This window comes from Trichogramma pretiosum, unplaced genomic scaffold, assembly GCF_000599845.2.
Source record: "Trichogramma pretiosum strain Unisexual culture from Peru unplaced genomic scaffold, Tpre_2.0 scaffold84, whole genome shotgun sequence".
Taxonomy (NCBI): Eukaryota; Metazoa; Arthropoda; class Insecta; order Hymenoptera; family Trichogrammatidae; genus Trichogramma; species Trichogramma pretiosum.
Genome location: NW_019640790.1, coordinates 479,138 through 503,695, shown reverse-complemented (window position 1 = coordinate 503,695; position 24,558 = coordinate 479,138). Strand labels below are relative to the sequence as shown.

At 39.3% G+C, this 24,558-nt stretch overlaps 1 protein-coding gene across 1 annotated transcript in view; it reads left to right on the top strand.

Annotated features, from left to right (window-relative positions):
* The first annotated feature begins 9,466 nt into the window (after positions 1 to 9,466).
* The window catches only part of LOC106657761, a 98,966-nt gene continuing 83,874 nt past the window's right edge, over positions 9,467 to 24,558 (top strand). The window contains exon 1 of the mRNA XM_014379435.2: positions 9,467 to 9,599. Within this exon, the coding sequence (XP_014234921.1) occupies positions 9,536 to 9,599 (64 nt within the window). The 5' untranslated portion in view covers positions 9,467 to 9,535. The remainder of the gene's footprint in view (positions 9,600 to 24,558) is intronic.

The following is a 24,558-nucleotide window of genomic DNA, read 5'->3' as shown; positions in this document are numbered from 1 at the left end:
AATAAATATGTCTCCTTCTACGAATCACTTTATAATAGAAATTTCGTAAGATGAAAAAAAATCTGTTCACTTGTTCATGCAGATCAATCTATGGGTCCGATCAACTTAGTTTTTAAATGCTGCATTTTACAAATATTCATAAATAAAAAAAACATTAAATTTAATATTTTTCTTTTGCCTACGATATTTTTCTTTACAATATAATTTTGTCTCAACATTACATTTCAATTACAAGTTTAGTATGACAGACACATTTATTTTTTCCACTGAAAATATGGTTTTAGTTTCGTCCGGCGTACAAAAATAATAATTAATGCACCTGCTTCACAAATTTTGCAATTCACAAATTTTTTTTATGCAAACTGTTAAAAATCAACAAGGTTGATGCAGATGGCAGTTTCTTTGTTGGTTTTTTTTTTTAAATTGCAAATTAAAATCAATGCAGACAAAGAAAAATCCAATCATTTGTTATATCTGCAGTGGTGGTAGAGAAGCCGAGTCTCTCTTGACTAATGAGTAGCGTTCAAACGGCTCGAAGCCGTTATTTATTCGCTCATAAAAAAACGTCGAGTTAAAACCTTGGACGCGGGATATCGATCGATCGAGAGGAAGATGAAGAAAGGTACAAAAAAAATTGACTACTTAATTAATTTCAAAATACAAAACGTGCCGCCGATGCGGAAGTATACGATGAAAGGATTATATATGAGTTGCTGCTGCTGGCCCAGCCGTTCTTCCGAATGAAGTGTATCGGAAAAAAGCTTTTAGCTATTTGAAAAATAATAAGAATGCCAGCGTAAACGTTTTACGCAAAAAAGTCATAACAACAAAATGTCAAGAATGCTGTGTTGTGCGGAACTTTGTCCGTTAAACTCGACGAGAGCTCATTTAAAGTTTATGCGCCGCACACTTGAATGTATATTTGTATTACTATTATTATTATTATTATTATTATTATCATTATTATTCACGTATAGAGCTATCGTCCGTACTGCTCTACGTGGTAATCATCAAATAAGACATGTTTCAGTCGTTGAACACGAAGCTTTCCAGATAAATATTGCATAATTATTGATGAATATAAAAAAAGTCATGCAACAAAAATGCAAAAACAGAGTTGATTGTTTAGCTTGGCTCGAATGTTGCTGCTCGCGAGGCGCTGCAATGCACGATCACTTATCTCGAGCTGCTTCGTTAGCTTCTCCAACCTATAAGATTTACGGTAGTAGCATTGCACACTACGAGAGAGAGAGATAGACGATCTCGAGCTTCCTTTCTCTCTCCTTCTTAGTGGTTACCTCATCCTACCCCTTTAATCTTGTTGGACAAATCTAGCGAGCTGTGCTTTAGGTACCGGAAAAAGCTCGACTCTAGCAATTGCCGCTGCAGTATAAGAGAGAAAGCTTTTGAGGCAGCAACTGTACGTTTTATATACGAGAAGATGCGGGAAGGATGCGGTTATATATACAAGACTTTTTGGCTACGCTCGCAAGACGCGAACCCTTTTCTCTCGATGACGATGGAATAAAGCACGCGGTGTAAGCGGTGGGGAGCTTGAAAAATAATTGTGCTCACAACGAAAGTCCTTCGTAGCTGGGAAGAAAAAAAAACATTTGTCACCCCCATTATGTTGTAACTTTCTTGTTCCTTTTCATTTAGAATTGACCTGAATGAATTACAACTAGAACGTATACATTTTCAAACTTTATTTTAACTTCGAAGTACGTCAGCAGCTATTTACAAGTACGTGTAGGCAGCTGCTGCATCCTAGTCGAGGTAAAAATGCAATCTCAAGAGATATGTTTTAATTACTTTACCGAATTTATCTTTAGTTTAATTATTTAATAAAATGTACACCCTTTGAATCCGCAGTATTGTTCTAATTAACTTTTGCTGAAGCTGACGAGTTGAAAATTACATCAGCGCGCGAGACTGCGCGAATGGGTATAAAACTTCTTAACAAGTCGTAATTTCAATAGTTTTCTCTTTACGAGAATTCAATACTTTTTTATGTATACACGAGTGAGCTGACCGAGGAGCTCGTCAAACGCGTACATGGGTAGTGTCGATCAGTCACGAAAAATGAACAAAAAACATACATCACTCCCGACACTTTGGCGAACGTGCGCGAAAAAAAAGAGGAGGAGAGAAGATGAAGAAGAAGTAGCAGGCAAGAGTGTTCAATTTAGCAGAGCCCAGGGTGAGAATTAAAACAGTGCCCAGGGGCAAAAAAAGTGCTATCCCTTCTAAGTAATATGCGGCCGCTTGGCTTTCTCTCTCTTTCTCTCTCGCGTGCGCGCAAAAGAGTAACGTGTGTCCATTAAAGCTTCAAAGGTAGAGCTCTGTGTATAGCACTATATATACAGCCATACGCACCGAGTTGCAGTGTACGCGTACATGTGTATTGTATATAAGCGCTGCACATCTTACATTATTACTCTCATCTGGCTTGTCTATGTGTACGCGGGCGCGGCCCTCATTCACCCTCGACAGGCTGTTTTTCATTTATCTGCGTTCTTGCCTTTTTCCCCAAGAGAGACGACCTTCTATACGTGCAAGCCACGTGGAAAAGGTCCCAGACTCGATTGTTCCGTCTCACAGGGTCTACTGCTAATGAGCCTTCGCGTGTGCCTCTTTATATTAAACCTTTTTTTGTAACCCTCCATCTCTCCTTTGGCCTGCAGCGAGCTTGAATGAAGTCTCGAGAGTTTGGTTGCGAACTGCGTGCACACGCTCAAAAATTCATTCGCCAGCATGATGAGTCGTCAAGTGTTTTTATCCGCTCTATACTCGTATATCTGCGCGCATTTCGATAGGGTCTAATTTAGGGGAAAAAGTTTTTCAGGATATACATATCATATATATGTGTACTCAAGAGGGAGGTTAGAAATAGTTGCCTAGTGATATAGATCAATTTATGCAGAGGGTGAAGCAGTTGCCTCGATGATGAGGGCGAGAAAGACCAAAGAAGGGCGTCGATGCAAAGCTTTCATCGCAAATCCATTTTCAAGCTCGTGATGTATGAAGCAAATGATCTCGCATTTGGCTTTCAAAATTTTCCCGTGGCTCTCACTCTAAAACACGTAGTTGCAGCTCGTAGAGGCCTGAGTACAACGTTGCAGTGCGACGCCAGTAGCAGTGCAGAACGATAATGTACATGCGAAAATTGAATTACAGTCGCAACCCGAGCTGGCTATATATAGCCCGAATGATATAGCGCGTGGATAGTTCGCCACTGCCCCCTTCGTTGGCAATCGAGTCACTGATGCGCCGAAGCTCGCGCTAAAAGCTATACATCATTGGCCTGATCCGCTTTTCGTGTTCATGGATAGCGGCTCTCTTGTTCTTATATTATCCCTTTTGCATACATACTACATAACGCGTAGCTCTCGAATCATTCATTGACTTTGTTTTAGTGAATAAATATATAAATATATATCTGTTTTGCTATTATAAAAAAACAATCAGAATCGTATTTTTCTCATTATTATTGGATATATAAGTCATGCGAGCAGAAAATCTTACATCGCTCTTCCTTGCGTTAACGATATCAAAGTTTTGCTCATGCAGCCAAAACTTTAATAACTTTTATGAGAAGACTTTAGATTTTAGTCAGAGGTGTCTCTCTCTCTCTCTTTCTCTCTTTTTTGGCTCTTTCTACTCAAAGTCCTGCAATCGATGCGCGAGAGAGCAAGGAGTGAATCGAAACGCTTTTCTACTCAGAGAGACGTCTTACAGTTAATTAAGACCGCATTCTCGATTCAATTCCGTTCTCTCCCTCTCTTTCGTGCGCGCGCGCGAGGAAGGTATAGCTACTATTCTCCGAGAGTCTTGTTCTTTTTACTTTTCAAGCGATTACTCGGGTAAATGTATATATAAGTACGCTGCACCGCTCGGTGTCGCGTAGCTTCTCTTGGTAATTTTTTTTATTTTTTATTCATCTATAGAAGCACGTCATCGTTTTCTTTGACACGTCGTGGCAATGCCGAGCTCAAGTTTGAATTTTAAGCGAGCTTCGGTATGAGATATACCTCGGGTCGGATATTGGCCGTTTATAAGTCGAATCAATTAACAGTTTGAGTTATAACCAATAAGCGGAGGCTTCTTGTGCTTTTTAGTCATTGAATCGACGACATTTATCTTGAACCCCCTCTCAATATCCGTAAATTTCCCAAACCAATTATTCTAACGCACTTGGAACGAATTAACAATCCAAAGCAAGTGGTGCATCTTGTTGCTTATAGGCATATCTTTTTGGCATTCACGTTCTAAAAGACTACATTGCTATTGAATAGATGACATAACCACGTCGCGTGTCAACATCGCTCCCGATGCAAAGACACGCCGAGGTGCAGAGTAAACTCTAAACACAGCGAAAACAGACGACTGCCACTACTATGCGGCATGAGCGGCAGCACTCGTAAATGAAAGGCGAAAACTTTGTTGCACCGACGCACAAAGTCAAAAGCTTGTAATACGCTCGGCAAAGACGAGACGTGAATTGGCGAAGCCTGTGTGTTTGTATAGTTTGCCATTTAAGCAAACACACGCTGTTATATGTACATGCATACATAAGTAATACATGTAAATCGATCATCGATAAATTTAGAGGAGGTTTATAGCTCTGTGCCGTGAGCTAATTTGCTCGCGAATGCGATGAGCGTAGATGGGTTTCAACTTGTAAGACGAACATTTTAAGCAGCTAAATACCGCATAATCATAACACTTATGATTTGCATCAAGGTTTAGGCTGCTCAAAAATAGGAATAATGCATATTCCACTGCGCAGCTTGCCGCATTTATAGGCGCATGATAAATTGAATATCTACGTAGGCACAAAATGTATAACGGACCCATACCATACATCTGCAAATATACAGGCACAGTACGCAGATGATGACCGAATAATGGCGTCACTTAATTACGACAACAGGTCTTGGGGGAATCTGCTTGACATTTGACTGACGCGACCACGCGATGCGATGCGCATGATTCGCACACGCAAATCTCCGATGACTGTCGCAGCCAGCACGTGCATGTGTGCGTATGTGTTATTGTGTGCTATATACACACAGACACACACACTCTCTCTCTCACTTTCTGTATGTATATATCTGGGCTGCATATAACAGTTCTGGAGATCACATTTTTCATATTCTGTATGCTGAAATGTTGTAACAGTTGATTGAAGGTGTGAATTTGGTCGAATGAATTTTCGCAACTATTTTGCCGGCGACGCATGAAAGCCGCACTCGTTGAATTATGAACAAACTTTTGGTAGAAAGGATTATCTATACTGTATGACAGTGCAGATGAGATTTTCTCTCCACGTTTTCAAATTTATAAGCAGCTTTCCGACGCAGATCTTTCCTTTGTTTATTTTTATATATAAGAATACCACAAAACTAGCAGCAAGACTTGTGATTTCTCGTCTTAATGCAGCTTATAGTTTGGAGGATTTCACGCACGAAAAATAATTTTTTTTTCAAACGTATCAAAAAAATATTGCCACAAGAATAATAAGTCAAACGAAAAATGAGATATCTATAGACTTAGACGGTAATTGCAATATCTCGCTGATTAAACAGTGCGAATGTACCTGTGCGCTTACGCCAACCATAAATAAGGTCGTAAACAAAGCAAACTCGTTTTAATTCTGGAATTGACCATCAATCGTGCAAGAAGCCATACTGCTTGGACCAGGAATCAATGGCTCTCTGGCTAATCCTCACGCCGTTGCGAGCAAGATTCACGCGTATCTTTTGCCCTCTCCCTTTTGTTCCCGTTGTTGTGCCACGCGTGAAAATTAACGATCCCCGCCGCTTACGCGTTTAAAAATAATTGGATAAAAACGTTCGTCGTGCCAAAGTAGCTGTGGCTATTGCATATCTTTCGGCTTCTACTTTGGCTTTGTATCAAAGTACATACGTGATTTTCAAAAGCGCTGTACAACATTAATACTATATCAGCGAATTGTGGCGTACAGACTTAAGCTTTTATGCACTAGAGCTTTCAAGCTTTGAATAATAGATCTATGACTGCAAAGGAAAAATGTCGTGCCAACGAAGTATACCAAAGCAACAACAAAAATAATGGAGTTGAAGGGTAAAAAACAATAAGGGTGTCTACTCGAAAGTTTTAAAAGTAAATTACATAACGATTCTGTCTTGTGGATCACTTATATAATGATTCTAATACTTTTTCATATTTATATATTGAAAAGAAACATAAATAATGTTTGGAAAGGTGGAATATTTTGCATGGTTTACCGTAAACACAAAGATTTGGTGCAACAATGGGGCCTTCATTGCTCGTACGCACAGTTTTCAGTTATTTTAAATATTTCTCCGGATGTAAGATGCATGTAAAATTTCGTGAAAATTTTGATGCTAGGGACGTAAAAAATGTATCTCGCGAATATCTTATACACCGATGAGAATACACCGACGAATTTCAATAGACGTTTTTATGAAACAAAAAAAACAGCATCAACAAGCAAAAGCCAATTTTACGAATCTTCAATCAAGTCTTTCAATAAAGTTTGAAGCTACTTCGAAAAGTTAAAGATCGTACAACGATGATGCGCGTGGCAAGACTTTTTTATTGCTCACGAGCAACTTTGCTTCTCTTTGTTCTCATCGTCACCAACAAGCATGTAGACGGTCGGTGCAGCGGTCTAGATAGTAAGAAAAGCTCGAAACTCAACGCGTCGAATCAAAGAAAAATGAAAGAGAGAGAAAGAGAGAGACGAGATTTCTATCCAACATCTTGCCACGCGCAACCAAGTTTTCGTGGGATTGGAAAAGCATTTGCATAAAGAAAGAGAGAGAGAAAAGAAAAGTTGAGCAACTACTACTGACACGATTATCGATTCTATGCGCGACGGATGGAATCGATATTTGACACGAGTAAGAAGAGAGAAAACTTTACTCTCCTTATATATACTTGACACGCGTGACTTTTACCGGTGAACATTTGAAAATTCCACTTCTATTATACGTAAAGTATGGAAAATGTAGCTAATGATTTTTCCCCTCAAATTAGGAGTAAAAAAATAAAACACAGACAGAGATAGAAAGAGTGAAATTATAGAAAAAGAGATAGCGCAGAAACTAATATCACGATAGAACAGAGAATTGAGTTTTTCGAGTAAAAGGGTTCTTGCCTCGGGATGATTTCTTTTTCTTTTTTTGCCTTCTACTTTCGTTTGTATATTTTCAACAAGGCCAGCCGAACATATACTTTTTCAATATCACGTAGGTGGTTCGGCACTTTGTCCGCATGCGCATCCACGCAACCGTAAACAAATGTTTTGTGAGACGGCGTATAGAGAGACTACGAATGACCCGTGAATGTCGAATAGAAAGTTTGCAAACTCTGAAAAAGCCATGGTTTTTCCTATTCATGCCTATTTTTAAGGCTCAAAAAGAAGTTTCCTGGAAAAACGTATACACAAGTGTAGATCAAGTATCATTATGATCGGAGTTAGAAGTAAAATCTCTTCCGACTAAAATCTCTTTACCTTTAGCCGAGAGAGATGGGGCTATGCATCTAAGTGGTAGGCGCCGGGTGGGTAGGGTATAGGGGGTTTACGGATCGTGTGACGAAATTGGATGAGTAAAGTAGTGGGAGTGAGAACGCGGCAGTAAGAGAGAGAGAATATCAGTAGAGGTAGGAGCGAAAAAGGAGTATATATCCCGGCCGTATCACGATGCCAAAAGGGCATCGGTGAAACTTGAGAGAGTGATATGATACAGCAGCGCCTGCACTTGACTCGAAATATTAAATGTAATTTCAGCGGGGCCTTTCAAGACATGATGACGACGACGATCCGTTATATATATATAACGTATTCCCTCAGAAGTGACTCCTTAAGGGATCCGCTTGCAGTTTCATGAAATATGTAAACGCGTCGGAGCATCGTATAGAAACTTTCATTGGATAAGAAAAGTGCATTAAATATGCGCACACGCACTTACGACTGTATGCATGAAAGTATGGATGTTTTTTTTTAATGAGACATTCCATTCTCGCGTGAAGAGAGTTTTTTGCGTATTTAGTATTCCCATGGTTTTCGCACGATTCGCTTCGAATTGAGAGTCATATGTAGTAGCATGTAATATGTAAGTAAATTGCATTGTAAAAATTGTTAACCCACCATAGCTCAAAATTCCCCGTAAAACTTTGATGTTTTTACATCAAATAGCTCCGAATTAGTGTGTAGCATCTTTTTTACTATCAAACTTCAATACCCATTAGGTTAAATAATAACCACAAGGAAAATGCTACATAATATGCAGGGCACTATGGCAACAACTTTTACCCTTGAGAGCTCTGTTAGAAAAAGCCGGCCCAGCTGCAGCTTCAAAAAAGAAAAATACACGAACCGCAGACTTTTTTGCAAATGGTTTTTTATGTATAAGCTCGATGTAAGACGAGTGCTGAATGTCTGACTGGTTTCTTTTTTTTCTTTTGCCTACACACTAGTACGTAGAAAAATTTTTAAAAGGGCAAAAAACAGAAGATATGGAAGAAATAGAATAAATTAAAGCGAAAAAAATATTTGTGCGTGTGTACGTGCAGAAAATAAATAATAAGCATGTTCGTAGTAAGCAGCAACGGCCGGAGAAGGGCAAACATTTTATTTCAGCAAAATAGAAATTTTCAAAAATGCAGCGAAGGACGCTATTCCGAAAAAGAAGAATATGATTTTTCCTACGTTCATTCATTCTTTCGCAGGAGCTTGCGCTCGAGGTGGCTTATATTACACCATTGGTGTGGCAGACAGCGGTGCGGCGGCGCTGCGCGCAAGCTCAGGACGCAGCGCCGAAAAACAAAGAGGTAACGCGTGCGCGCGCCCCTTTTTGCAGTCTTCTCTCTGCTGGCTGCCGTGTGCGCCGCGCTGTGCACCGCCGTGGCCCCTATCCCGACTCTCTGACACCCGCACGAACGCCAGTAGCGCCTAGCGCTTTCGCGTAGCATGAGCAGAGACCACCCGCATTATCCATTTGTTGGCAGTGCGTCGGCGTTCGACTCGCTTTCTCGCCTCTGTCGCTCGATCAACATGTCGCCTAAATGTAAACAAGCGAGCGATGGCTAAAAAGAATTATTTTCTTTTCAAAATTTCCCCCATGTGCCAACTGCTTTCCCTTGAAATGCACAGCCGTACGTGATAAGTCTTTGACATTCAATTTCCCGCACTGCGTAATCGGGGAAACCAAGGTAATAACCACGAACGCGTCGTGCATAACTGTCAATTGAAATTAAATAATAAGAAGCTACTGTCGCGGCTCAGTGGCTGGTAACAGCGGTTGAACGTGTCACAGAGGCACCGGCACGTTTTGCGCCGACCACTTACAAGTGCATCGTAGCTAAGTGAAAGCCTGCAAAAATACTACACGACAAACAACAATACAGTTTTGTATATCAGTGCTAAGAGTGTCCGTGCGCCGATCAATTTAATAGTCGGCTTTTCAACAGTGCAAGTGCTTTGGTTATTCACTAATAATTTTGACAGATAAAAAAGCTTACCGATATGTCGCTGTTACTCTTTTTGGCCATCAGTCTTATAGATGCGAGTTTGGCCTTCAATTTCAAAGGTTTGTCATCTCATTTTGATGGAAGCTCGCAATTCATATGGATGTTTTTTCATAAAAATATTAATTCCACACTATCGTGATGCAAAATTGTGAAAGAGTTTTCATGCTTATCGCACGTATTATTTTGTCCGTACTTGAAAAAATAGCGAAACTGCCAAGCATAAGCATTCGAGAAGGAATCGCGTCATTGATTAATTATGGATAATTCGACTCCAATATCTCATTGTCGACGCAAGCACATGATGAGTATTACATCGTCGCTTTTCTCGTCTTACCGTACCTACACAAGAGTGTGCCTCGAGGGCAATCTTACCCTTACACACGAGGATTCACCAGCCCCTATTCATTTACACGCTCGATAAATTTGTGCGTGTGAGTATAAAAGCTCTTCGAGTGGCGGCGCGTAATAGGATCGTGAAGGTTTGGTAGCCTCATTATATGAAAATCAATCCCCCAACGCCTCGAATTTGTGCGCGTATTTACCTGATCATTGGGACGTTATAATGGCATTGATGAGCCGCCAGCTACGTACACGTAGTAGCTTTTATTGGATTATAGTTCAAGTTTTCACGGATTCAAAGTCAAAATTGCGGCCCTTAAGGAAAATATTGCGATTCGTAATTAATAAACCATCGTATATTATTGGGCTCGCTTTGGAGAGGCTTTCATGTACGCGTCGCGTCGTTGATGAAATTTCATTCTCTGCATTCATTGCCCTGTCACAGAGGTAGCAGGGTATCCAAAAGCAACTCCCAAACATACGCTAATATCGTAAGCAATGCTAAAACGATTGAATTACAACAACAAAACGAAACCGCAATAAATGTACGCCAAAGCGAAGGGCGAAATAACACCAGCCGCGCACCAATTAACGTTTAATTGCATTTATATGAAATGCGGGATCACACGGACCACTGTGATCTAAAATGACAATCAGACTCTTAGCAGCAATTTGTAATGATTGTATCTTTCATATCGAAGCTTAAAATCACACTCACGAACTATTTTCAATTTCTTTTGAGGCATCCACTTTTTTTCCGTTGACAAAAATCAATTATACGGTCTTATACATAAGCACACTCGCACGCGTGCAAGCAGCGCACAATTAAAACTTGATCGACTCGTCGTAAATTCCTCTTTTATTCGGAAGCCAAAAGTTTTCCCGGGCTTGTCAATATATAAGGGCATGTTTTTGCGTGCTACACGTTGAATGAAAACAAACATAGGCAGGTTATACACGAAGCTCCAATAAAAGTCTTTTCACGCGCGGTTCTGTGAAAAAAGTGAGGTAAAAATATGAACAGAGTGAATGAGAGAGAGAGAGAGAGCCGCGCGCCTACAACCCGTCGCGTTCACCTATACGAAGCACGTAAACGCGTGGCACACAGTTCAAGCGGCGGAGAAGAGTTTTTCAAAGTTTCACGAGCCTCGAAGGAAGAGAAAGATCGGTTTTGTAAGGAAACACGTTATTTCTAGATAATTGAAGGCTCGTCGTTGCAGTGATCGTGCGCGCATGCCGCATGTGTATATAGCAGCCGAAGATTTTGATACGTTTAAGGATAACTCTACGCGATCATAGCTATGAATAAAACTACCCGTCAACTCGTTTTTTTTTCCTTCTTTTTATACAACATCTCACGCGAGCTATGTACTCGATATACTTGAGATTTTTGGTAAGCGATTTCCCATAAATCCTCTCATCCCTGCTATAGGACGTTTTTTCGATACTGCCTCCTTTGCATGTATATCGTAGAAAGTGCATTACTTAATATACTTATATAGATTTATTTTTCCGACCCAGCGTATATATAAATGAAACCAATATCGATAGCTATCTCTCGCATTCGATGTATATTTATGAAAATTGTATTGATAGAAAATGAGAGAGAGGAGAACAGATAGAGAAATAAAAGCAAGGAAAGTTAAAGAACATCGCAATCGTTGCAATTTAGATGATAAAAGTTCTATAAGGAGTTGTTAAAATTGAAGATATATTTATTCATTAATTTACAGGAAGCACATTAAATCGGCAGAAATTTTTTGGTGCAAATGATCATAAAACGTTAGCTTGAGAAACTATAGTATTGCACGTTAGTTTGAAACTTTATTAATGAACTTCTTTATTTAATGGAATACATCGATATATAGGGGCGCGTTGCTACTTTGTAAAACTATCAATTGCACGTTTTTCACGCTTCTTTCGTAGCGAGGGGGAATAGGCACGATAAATTTCTCGTCAGCGTCGCGTCCGACAAAAATGAAAATTTCATAAGGTTTGAAAGTATGTATTATACGCGCGCGTACTCACATTCGTGTCTGCCGCATGTATACCTATATACGTATATATCAAATGTATGATATGGATGAGAAAGTTTTTCCAGCGCTCACACACACACGCGCGCCCCGACGGTGAGTGAAAATCACGGGCCATCCACATGGCGCGTTCGCGAGCAAGTTTCGCAACAGCTTTAAATCATTCGCGCAAAATTTCTACCCCGTACGTGCTGCTCCGATTGCGCGCGCGAGTGAGAGCTTCTTCTCCATATTTTTTTTTCAACTTTACTACTCTGGCCGTATTAAACATTTTTAGCTTCTTTTGCCAGTTCTCTCTTATTCGTGCCTACCTATACTCGCGAGGGTGTGCGGTGCTCGAGACAAGATTTTTTTTAAATCGATTCATATCCGAGTGCTCGCTATATAATTTAATTTTTGTGGTCGAGTCTTTAATATTTGATCCCGATTGCAATCGAGAGTCGTTACGTACTTTCTGGCTAAGTGGAAAACTCTACTGCCGAGAATCAAGAGTCACTGACACCATTTTCAATAATCAATTCGCTAGAAGCCTCTTTGTAATTAATGATCGCTTTGTAATTCGGGAAATTATCCAACATTTACAAGTTCCCGGGCACACTTTCAAGGACACGAAGCGAAAGTTCATCTCTTAACACTTGAGCTGTTTTCTTTCGGGTCGTATACTTGTGAAATTCAACTATACTACAATACGCTCATTCACAAAAATATAAACCATTTTACGTCAACCACAATGCAACCAAACGTGTAATATCAACAATAAATACGTACTTTAATAAAGTTAATATATCAACAAGCCTATTTTTGGATAATAAATAGTATTCAAAAGTATATGTATTGAAGTTTATTGCAAACACGTGTGAAATTTCCAAATAGAAATAGTTTTTTAATTATTATTAAAAAATGATCTTACGAGTAAGCATGAAATTCATCTCAATAAAAATTGAGCTTTGAACTTGTCCACATGAAAGTGTGAAACCAAAAAGTTTCTAATTTTTAGCATTTCTCTATATTAGTTCATAAAAAGTACGTATATAGTTAGTAGACCACTTTCAGGTTGCGCTGTAGTTGACGTGATACAGACCGTATAAACTCACGCACTGGCAATAGTAGAGAAGATCGTTAAAGTCTGCAGCGAAAGAGCGGGAGTGAGTGAGCTGGTATATAGTAACAACATCGTTAGTCGTTTTACTGTGTAAAGAAAGGAGAAGGTAGAAGTGTTAAAAAGGGCAAGTCAAATGAAAAAGTGCAGAGCCACTATATGAACGAGCGCCTGGACGCGGATGCGATGAATACGACTGTGCGACGAAGAGCTTGGCAAGGGCCGCGCGCGCGCCCAGCAAATCCCTTTTTTGCACCTGAATGCACGGCAATCGCGCCCACTACTACCGAGCGCATGTTTCTGTATTTGTATACACATATTGCGATATTGCATTTGTCTCTTTATATACCCGTGCCGAGCGTTCTGCTTTTTCTTCACTTTTATTTATTTTCATTTATTTTTCTTTCCCTTTTCTTTTTGATCAAAGCGTCAAAAGGTTGGAGGAGCGCGTCGGGACAAGACGAGTTACTTTATTGCGGACACCTGAAGATGTGTATATTATCGCTCGTAGAAGGCGCGTGTGTAGAGATGCCACACTGTAACGCGCGCGAAAAAGACTCCCTGTCTTTCTGCCTTGCGCTCACTCGACACGCCTGTGTACGTGTGTAATTTTTCAAATTGACCTTTTTTCGGAATATTTTCGAGTACATGCCGTTGCGTGCACCATAGTGGAAATAAAATGTACGAGCTCAAAAGCAACGTACAAATAATAAAGGTAAAAGCTCGCAACTCAACTTTCACGTGTGCGTACGTACGTGGATGCTTGTACCTGGCGCATTATATGCGCCGAAAAACATATTTTTTGTTTAAATGCATAAGTTTAATTTATTTTCTTTTCTTTCTCTTGCACTCTAAGCTATAAATAAAGGTAACGCTTAATTTTTTACGAGTGACCGTGAAAAGAGTTTATCGTTTATTTTCAAGTTATGCTATGCATTTAACATAAAGCTCGAGCCCATCACAGTGATTAATCCAATACTTTTTTTCACAGTTAATCCATGACTTTATCTTATTGTTATAAATTGAAATACTCATGAAAAAACATTTGTTTAATGGATAAAACCATAATACTTGCATGTGTTTTTTATTAAACGTCAACTTTTTGCTTCTGCGCGTGACGTTTGTGAGCATGTGTCGTGTGTGAATCTACGACGTGAGCCTCAAAATGTGTAGTTTGCTGGAACCAAGAATAGAACCTTGCATTAATTTTGTCCTACTCAAGTCAACTATTTGAGGATAAAATAGACAAAAATGATATAATAAATTTTAAAATTCATGGATATAGTTATTTTGTAAAAAATGTGTTAAAAAATATGGTCATTAGACTCAAAATCAACATGAAATCAATGTGAATTTGAACTGCTGTACAGAGAACACCTTTTTGATGTATCTATATGCAATTGATTCTTACACCCCGAACCTAATTCGTCGGTTTTCGACTATTGATACTCCATCTTGTACAATCATACCGATCATTGTCTCTTTTTTCATGCCATCGATTAAGAAATAAAAGTCTAAAAAATTCAGATGATACAGGCAAAAATTTTACGCTGATTTCTTGCATGAATGGACGAATTATGAAAGCACATTTGGCGTTTTGTCGCATAAACTTGAGGAAAATTACGCGGCGATAATGCTCACATGTGCAACATATACCTTATCTTGCGGCACAGGTATAATATATATACACGTATATCATCTGGCCGGCGAGCGATCGTAAAGCAATAACTATAACGATTTGGGAGGGGACGTCGCCTATATAGCTTGAGCGCAGTCAGCTCGAACGAGGGAGGTGTCTATTAACTGCATCGATCTTTGCAGATTATGGGAAAGCTTATTCTGAAATATATGCGTATTACGGGAGACATTTTGACATTCAGATCGCACGACTAGTTGCAGTTCTACAGACTCATAGGTGCACATACACACATACCTACTACGCAGAGGGTGAAATAGGATAGAGAAACATAAGGCAGCAGAGAATAGACGACTATTATAGTTAGCTTTTGCGTTTCGCACGATGCAGACTGTCGATTCGATCAAATGTATATACATTGAAGGGGTCTTCGTCAATTAGCATCGACAGATGCGCGCACGTATGTGTCTCGTACTCGACGACTCGTTTCCGTCGATTCAATTCCGATGATTAGAATGTAGAACGTACGCTCAAAGGATAATGTCACTATGCGTAAAGAGAGCGAAAGAGAGAGAGAGAGAGACAGAGAGAGATTCAAAGCGTATATATACATGAACCCAGAAATTTGTAGCGTTGAAATGATTTACATCTTAATCCTGATTTTGGAAAATTGCGTTACACTATCGTAACTGGTAAATGGATATGCAAACATGACGCGATGTTTTTTGATTGGAAATAACATTTTTGACGAATGTCAGTAAAAGTGAACTAGAACGAGCTGCGTCGAAACGCTACTGGTAATGCAAAAAAATTGAGAAATTGGTTCACGAAGAATTTTGAGTTTCAAATATGGGGCACGTGAATGAAAACAATCAAAAACATCGAATAATTTAATACTGAAAATATATGGACACATAAACTATCTATCGTGTACTTGTTAATAGCACAAAAATCGTCATTTATTAATAGTTATGATGATCGTAATTAAACTTCCAGCCTCGTGTAAGTAGTAAGATACACACACACAGTTCTCCGTGCAGCCACACATACAAATCGAATTGAATTGAAATTGAAACAGCGCGAGAACACGGGGCTATACTCTCACTCGGCTTATAATACGCCCGCGGAGATATAATTGAAGTCACGCTCGTTAAGCGTATGCACACATGCACACACATACATTTATCTATACATAGATATGACAGAGAGAGAAAGAGAGATTACGATTCACCTGAATCAACGTGTAGCTCTCTCGTTCCAAAGTTTCATCTATTTTGCATTATTCTATGCCTACATTCTGCACACGGAAATTTGAGTTATAGCAGCGATGAAGCTCCTCATTGTGCACCTGACCGAATGAAAAAGATTTGAATTTTTGTAAGTTTTACCGAGAGCGGGAACAAGGAGTGAATGTGTAACGTGCCACTCAGACACCCGGCTTTGTACTGGAAAAAATAGAGAGTAATAGCACGTGTATATGTATAATACACACGCGGATATATAAAACATAGACAAAGAGGCAGGAGAGAGAGAATAGCAGTTGTATTCTCTCAATAGCCATTTGTAACCGGCACAGGCAACGCTAGCGCGCATGTGTATACGTATAGCAGCGGGCGATAATGAAAAATCAACAGGGACAATAAAATCCCTTGAGTACTCTCGAGACTATGTAGGACACATACGAGCACGCAGAGCGGGCGTCGAAACAAAACGACACACAAACTACTCTGAGCTTAAATAACGAGTTGGTCTCTACCGGTGTATCTGTGTTTCTATGCGTGTGTAAGCGAGTACTTATGTATTTGCAAAGGTACTCAAAGAGAAAAAAGTAGCATTGAGAGGGACGCAATAACGAAGGCTCTCTTTTTTTCATTGGTTTGTTTCACGCGTCAATCGGGTCCTTGTATCGTCGTTGAACTTTCTCTTTGAACGAAATATTGAAAGTTTAATCCTGCAAACAGATATTTAGTACACTTGATGAATTTATTATGCTTACGTGCAATTTAAAAAATAATATAACTTCTAAACTATACGGTTTGCTGCTTCTTATTTACTCTCTTTGAGACTCAAAGGGTGTCACGACTAAATATTGTGCTATTACTTAATCAGCTAAGCTCATCTGCTATCGTTGTTCAGAAAAGGAGAGAGAGAGAACTCTGTATGCATGTGCTCGCGAGAGAGAAAGTAAAATATAGCCAAGATAAGAAAGGGAAAAGATAGATCTACATCGAGTTGCTTATAAGGAAAAGCGCTTCCTTGTATATGTATGCATTTGTGTATAAAGAGGCATTGAAGCTGCGCGCAGCAGCACCCCGATACTAAGAGAGTGCTCGCAATGAAGGGAAGCTTATTCTCTTCGAAGGAGAGAAAGAAGACTCCTTGACAGATAGACAGATTGGAGGAGTCATGAAAAAGCAATATTGCTGTTACTGCCTTGTGAAAGTCCACAAATCCCATTAGATGTGCGTCGTATAAAGCTTAGAGAACGATTTTTCAAGTATTTAATATAATTATGCACACAGTTATATGAAATGGTTGATTTTTCATGAATTTTTTTTCACAAGAGTAAGGTCACGGACCCTATTCCATCAACTTTGGACTAATTTTTTTCATAAGATAACATTTTAATACCAGTATTTGAATAATATAGTTTTTTTAAATATGTTCGGCGTATGCAAAGAATTTTTTTAAGTTAAATTAAATCGTTAATCGTAATATTAATTATTAAGCTAAAATAGAAGCAGTAACCTTACATGATAACGACACGAAGAGCTAAAATATTTTTTCATGCGTTAATTTGTATAGATAAATTTTTTTAAAAATCTTTTTAATTTTTTTTGCTTACTTATAAATTCATTCACTATTGACAAAAAAATTCAATTATCATTTTTCTCTGCCTTCAGATTCTATTATAAGTTTTGTAATCATTACAATATTGCATACACTGCTAGTGATTTTGAAAATTATCGACAATTTTCTTAACAGCTAATATAATTTCATTTTCACACTCGAATTTGACTCCCATTTCACCAGTTTCAACTTTACTATTTTCGTTACATTTTCGAAGTATCTTTAATAAAATGTCAAATTACATAAAAGTTTTCGTAAAAAATGTTTGTTATATGAATCATTTATAACTGCTATCTTTTATGAAATGTTCTTGAAAGAATCAAACATTTTTAACATTGTACATCTTGGCAATCGTTTTATAATCATTTTCATTAAGTTACTTACGCGGAAGATTTTTTTTCATTCTGACTATATTCATCACTCTAATAAACAGTAATTATTTTCCAGTTAATTATATTTTATTAAACCGATTTTATTAAATAAATTTGAACAATAAAACGAATACAGTACGCGAAGCGTTCCAAAAAATAGCTGGTAATAATAATTTTTCAATGTACAAGTGACAAGTTCGTTCATGGCACTATGCAAGCCCAATGGGGAATTGTTCCGCACACGCGCGAGTCGCGTCGACAATATGTACTCGCAATGTAAATTAGGCAAAATCAATCCGGTATTTTTCTGGTTTAACAAATAAAGCTTATGGTATTGGAGTGTAAAAAAACAGCAGCAGCACAGAGAGCAGAAAGTTATTCCACCACAGTCGCGAGTGGAGCGCGCTCGGAAAACATAGAGCATTATTCATGAAAGGCATTGTTCCTCGAAAATAGTCCGCGTGCGAGTAAAAAGACGAAACGCGCATAGCAAAAAAAGAAAAGCTGCAAGAAAACGACGGCAAATTCCCAAGAGAAGAAGCGAGAGAGAGAGAGAGTATGCTCGTATTCACTATAAAAGCAGGGAGGGCAAAAAAGCAGCACAGCAGTGGCACGTATATGCGTAACAGAGATACACACACATAGAGATCGACAAGCAGTAGCAGCAGCACGCTCGAAGCTCTCCTCTCTCGGAATCAGATACGATCGCGCGCACGTACGCGAATTTTCGTTGCGAACGCGCCCTTATACAGTTTGCGCGCGCGCGCGCGATTGGATTTTACACGTGTGCGAATATATACCATGCCAATGCATATGTATACGTTTGCTCATTTTCCCTTGAGGCTCTGCACGGCTCTATATGCGTGTGCGTGCGCGCGAGCGAGCTTTTTTTATTTCCTACCTGCAGTACGTGTGCGCGCATGAGTATAAGAATACGCGCAGCCAACGGAAACTTGTCGATTCGAGAAATTAATAGAACGATTTTCGTTTCTCTCCCTCTCGCAATACACGTATCATGCATATGTATAAATGCATGCATTATATGCGAACATGCGATATTCTTGCTCACTTTTTTGTTCGCTCACTCACTGCCTCGCGTGTATTAATTGATTCCCAATACTTGTTTTCTGCAACGATTCCGTTACTAATTGTGCGCTGCTATATCGACACCCTCCTTGATTATGCAAGCTAGATAATTTCATGCGAGTATTTTCTTCGCGATCCTGTATAATTTTAAGCTTGAATTCAAATCATATATCCACTTTGAAAAGAGTAAGCTTGCGGCTCGATGCACATGTCTCTGTACTGGAAATTTTATTGTCCCTAGTATGTTGATGTTGATCTACTTTTTGAAACTTGAAATAGAGTCATTTACGCTTGAGATACGGTAAAGTCTTAAGACAACAAGGCTGTCAACAACACTAGTTAAAGTTTCAACGCTACCAAAATCTTGCTATTTCCATACCATGTATTTTTCATCGTGGAACTTAAATCGGCTTATTCAAACACGCATCGCGATACGAGAATTTATTCTCTCTCAAAAAAGTATTGTACCAATGCATATGCTGTCAACAATGTAAATCGACAATACTCGCGTATTTTTAGCTCTTGCGATGAATGTATATTTTTTGCTAACGATTTTATGATTCAGATCAACCTATGACTTGTCATTTGGATCATTGATCACAAGAAAGAATAAAGTTTTCCATAAAAATGTGCCCCAAATAGATCTAGGCGTAACGTCAAATAATAAATGTATTTTTCAGTGGAGAGTAAAAAAGTTGGAATCAAAGTTAAATATAAGTCTTATAAATTTTAATTTTTAAATAAGTCCAAAGCCTGGTTGATCATGCAGGTTCATAAGAACACATCATAGAGCTGTGCGCAGAGCCTACATTCAGCTTCGCAGATCTGATGCTATATGCGTACTTGGCCCAGCAGCATCGCGGATGTGGGGCGTTGGTACAGTTACGACAGGCGAACAAAAAGCTCCGTGTGTACGAGAGAAAGAGGGAGAAGCCAGGTATATAGTAGTCAACTATACTTCCGGAAGCTGAGCCCAGAGTCGGAAGCTCGACACGCGTAACTTCATCCTGTAGACATGTACGCGTTCGTATGCATCTATCTACGTAGTCACACATACGCACTCGAACGAACATTGCTAGTTTCGGATGACAGTTAACCCTGCGCAAGGAGACCGAGTTTCGTAACTTTACTTCAAGATCTTTCCTTGCTGTACAGCAGCGTATAAAGAACATGTCTACGTCCGACTATCTTATTAAGTAAAGAATATTAGTCGTCAACGATTTCAGTCTGTTCTCTAATAAACAAACCACCTCCCAAATTACCACAAGTGGACTATGCGACATTTTTCATCATTAATAATCCAAATCAATAGGATTTTTTCTAATGAAATTAATTTGTGTCATTTATAAAATATTGGCTATGCCAATTTTTTGTAAGTGCAGTATAATGCGTTATACTGGCAAAAGCTATTAAATAGTAAAACATGTGATGTATTATTGTCATTTTAAAATGTGCTTTTAAGCAGACACACCCGTATTAAGTCCTATAAATTAAAAAACACGAAAATTAAATGTCAATGTTAACATTTTATTTTCAAATTTTTTAATTTATATAATACAGGATTTAACACGTACCAAGCGGCCGATCAATTCTACAAGGCACTAAAGTACATATATGTAAGAAAAAGTTTTTTGATTTGTTCCTTGATCTTTTGTAATTGTAGCTACTATCTGAACCGCGATGTCATAAAAGTAAATAATTTTTGATAATTAACGAGAAAATCCCAACAGTAGTGAAGTTTTGTGAATCATAAATCAAATTTTTCAACTACTGCGGTTCATTCATATCAATTTCCATTTCTACGCTTACTAGTTATATAAAAACGCCCATCTAATTGTTGAAGATAAGAGAAATCTGCGTGGGCGGACGGATGGACAAAGTCATCATTCGCCTGCTCGTGAAAATTGTGATAAATCGCGAGAGAACGTGAGGAAATGAAGAATAAACGATGTGAGCACGGGATTGCCTCGTGTCATAGCGTTGACATATAAATCTACTAGTGCGACGATTTCAACGTTAAAAATTGTTTTCTTCTTTTTTATTTCCAATGAAAATTCGTTGTACGTATAAACGGTGCTTTTATCGAAGTAACAACGAATTCAAATTAAAAAAGAAAAAAAAGAAGAAGAATCAGCCATACCGGAAGAATATCATCTTGATGCGCGTGTCGCGATATACATAAATTTTCATCCTTCTTCGCTTATATATGTACGTATACGTATATGTATAGTCGTTTTGTGTGTACTTACTCTCTCATGCATAAATTTGAGAAAGACCTCGCTACTACATAGTAGCATCGTAGCGACGGCATAGTGCCATACCATTACTCTTGCTCTCTCTCTCTCTCTCTCTCTCTCTCTCTCTCTCTCTTTCCACGCAAGGAAGACAAACTTTTCTCTCTCTGTCGCTCTCAAATTCTTGCATATATACAACACAGCGGCCGAAGTGCACACACTCACAGAGTGGGGATGAAATTTTCTTTCCGTAGACGCGCCCCGTTAGCCACTTATCTCGTTATATGTATAATAATACAAGCTAGCTTGCGCGCGAGCAGAGATGCGACGACTCAACTTTTCTCGCCCGAATTCAAACGAAAGTTGTTTTACTGTCGCTGCTAGCTAACAGGAGGAGAGAAAATTGCTCTGTTTGCGAACGAGAGAATCGCAAGCGATACTAGCAGTCATTGTTCAGCCGTAACGAGCTTATGTATCATCCCGCGCCTCATCTTCGTTCCTTCTTTTATCGTTTTCAACGATTATATTTCGGAATCCTTCTGATTCGCGCATAGAAACTTTATTAATTGAAGCTCGACGGGGGATATAATTCGTTGCATTATAATCTCTTTAATTACCATAGGCGAATATTATGCTGCGCAGAGCAGCAGAAGCGGCAGACTGATCGAGAGGTAGGAGCATGTGCCCCCGCGTATGTGTGCGTGCAAGAGATAAGGATGCTTCTGTCCGCTAATTAGATCGCACACGCGCTCCGCGAAGCTCTTTGCCATGCAAATATATAGCCGCTTTTGACGCGTTTTCATCTATATACATATAGAGGCTGCTGTCGCTGCTGCTGCCGCTGCTGCGCGAGCTCGCGTTAACGCTAATGGGATTGATGGATGCTCACTCCAAAAGTAACTTTGTCGGATAGAATGAGACTTTTTTTTGGACATTTCGAATTATGAATTATACTGGATTCAGAACTTTGGCTTGGCTGTTCATACACAGTGTCAAAGACAAATTTAAAGTGCTTGAAAGAAAAATATTCACAGCATTTTTTTTTCTTTGCTGCAACGATGTAATTTATGTACACGAAATTGCTATCAACTCGGTTTTTTCGAGTCTAGTAATTATTTTCATTACTGACTGCATGTGGATGTGGACGATCGAGGGTACTTCTTTAGAAAATCAATATTCAATATTTGAATGTAAAATTAACTTGACATGCGCCAAATCTGCTAAAAGAGGAGCTAAATGGATAATAGGTATAGCTTGAAAAGATGAGAGATCGATCTGATGAGCTATAACGCGAATGCCAGTCGCATTCGCAGCGACGGCCGATATCGCGTGATGGGCGAGGAGAAAAAAAATTACTTTCGCGCGGGCGCAAATAGTGTTGAGCTTTAATGGAGCATCATCGAGTCAGTTTGGACATTTTGACGAGCGCAACCCATGCGGCCGAGAGATTTGCGAGCGCCCAGCTCGAAGCTGACAAAGTACTTTTGGTCGTCAATTATCGCCCATATACATTGCGTGCTTTATGTACGTGTGTCTGTGTACGTACATGCTCGGCATTTGCTTTGTAATTTGTGCTTGGGCCCGCGCTCTCGCATCCAAGTTAATTGCTTTCGATTTGATGGACGATTTGATTTCGCGCCGTGCGCGCGACCTATCTCCGTCGAATGATTACCCCCTTCATAGAGATATAGTTGATTAACGGTTGTCCACAGCCGTGACTATATCTTTTTGCATTTCTTCGGCAAACCTTTTTTATGGAATATTCAACTTATACATGCATGAATCGATTTGTTTCGCCGAGTACAACCGTTTGAGCTATTTACACGACTTTCGTGAAACTTTCTCTGGTACGAGAATCCAAGCGTTTGAAGCAAAAGATAAAACACCTAAACGAGAGTTGAAAATTCAGCCTCACAGAAAGCGTCAGCGGGATGGAGAGAATTTTATTGCCTATAGATTTCATGGAAGTGGCGCAAAGATTCACACGGGCGCAACAAGCCGAAGATTTTCAAGGCCTTTCTTCCGACTAGAGAGGGTCTTTTTATAAATGTGCGAGTCTATATACTGTAAAGCTGTACATTATATATCTGTTATTCATCGAGAGAGGACAAAGTTCGCACGTGAGCGAGGCAAAAGCACAGATTATACAAAAAGCTAGAGAGCGCAGTATATGTACACGAGGTGTTGGCTTGCGACCACAATGTAAAGCTGTAAGATGGATTTATGGGTTTGCTGCTGCGTTTGTATATAAGTGCGTCGACAAAGAACGAAGATAAATCGTGCAAGCATCGAGCCCGGCAAAGCTCTGGCTAGAAAAGTCCAGGGCTGACGCATCGATGTATTAAATTGAATTTGATTTGTTTAACGGCTAATATACGGGGCTGAAGAATCGCACATAAATTTAGGCAAACGCATTTTTTCAATTACCAAAGCCCTTGCCGAAATTAAGCCAGGGATTTTACACAATTTAGTGGTGCCACTAGCGCAAAATGCATTATATAAAAATATATACTACTGCTAAGCGAACAACGGCAGCAAGGATTCTTAAGTGAAAATTCACATCCACAACGACAATATTTCTCGATGGCGGCGACGAAGCTTTCTTCTTTTCTTTAATTCTTTTTCTCCAAGCATAAGAAAAGAATAAAATAAAAGTTGAAAAAATGGAAAACTTGAAGTAGCATCATTGTTTCGAATGATTACAAGCATTTTTTCTTTAGACATAAATCAGTCGCGGGACACTGTGGGCCAAAAAATAAGGAACTTTAGCCCCACGATACATTGAATATTAACACGAGCTAGATAACAAATCACTACTCTCAGGGTGCTCTTTATCGTCTTCTACTTCTTCTCTCGCTACTCAGCCCCATACATAATCCAAGCTTTATGCGCCGCCATCAAAGCTTGGGCGCGAGCTAGAGAAAGAGAGCAAGAGGAAAAATATACGAGCTTATATTCTCGCAAGGTGTTAAAAAAATAACAACAAGACGATGGCTGGAAAGATGCGCGCCTCGAGATGTGCACATGGAAAGCGCCTGCATATATGCGAGCTAACTCTCACGCACATAACGCGTGCCTATATACATACGTACGTGTAGGGTACGCCAGGAAAATAAGCGAGCTGCATCGTAAAAATTCAAAGCAGCTACAGCGCAATTTGATATTCTTCCGTTGTGCGTATGTGTATACGCTCTTACATTATACGTTCGCAGAGAAGTCAGAAATATGCGAGGTCGTTCTTTTTTGCGCTGCAGTTCGCAAGTCGTTTCGGAGCTTTTTTAGAAAAAGCTATATAAAAATGTTCAACAGATTTCGAGGCTCCAATGATGAGTGAGTTATCCGATACTTGGGTTGGGCCGAGTTGCCGAAC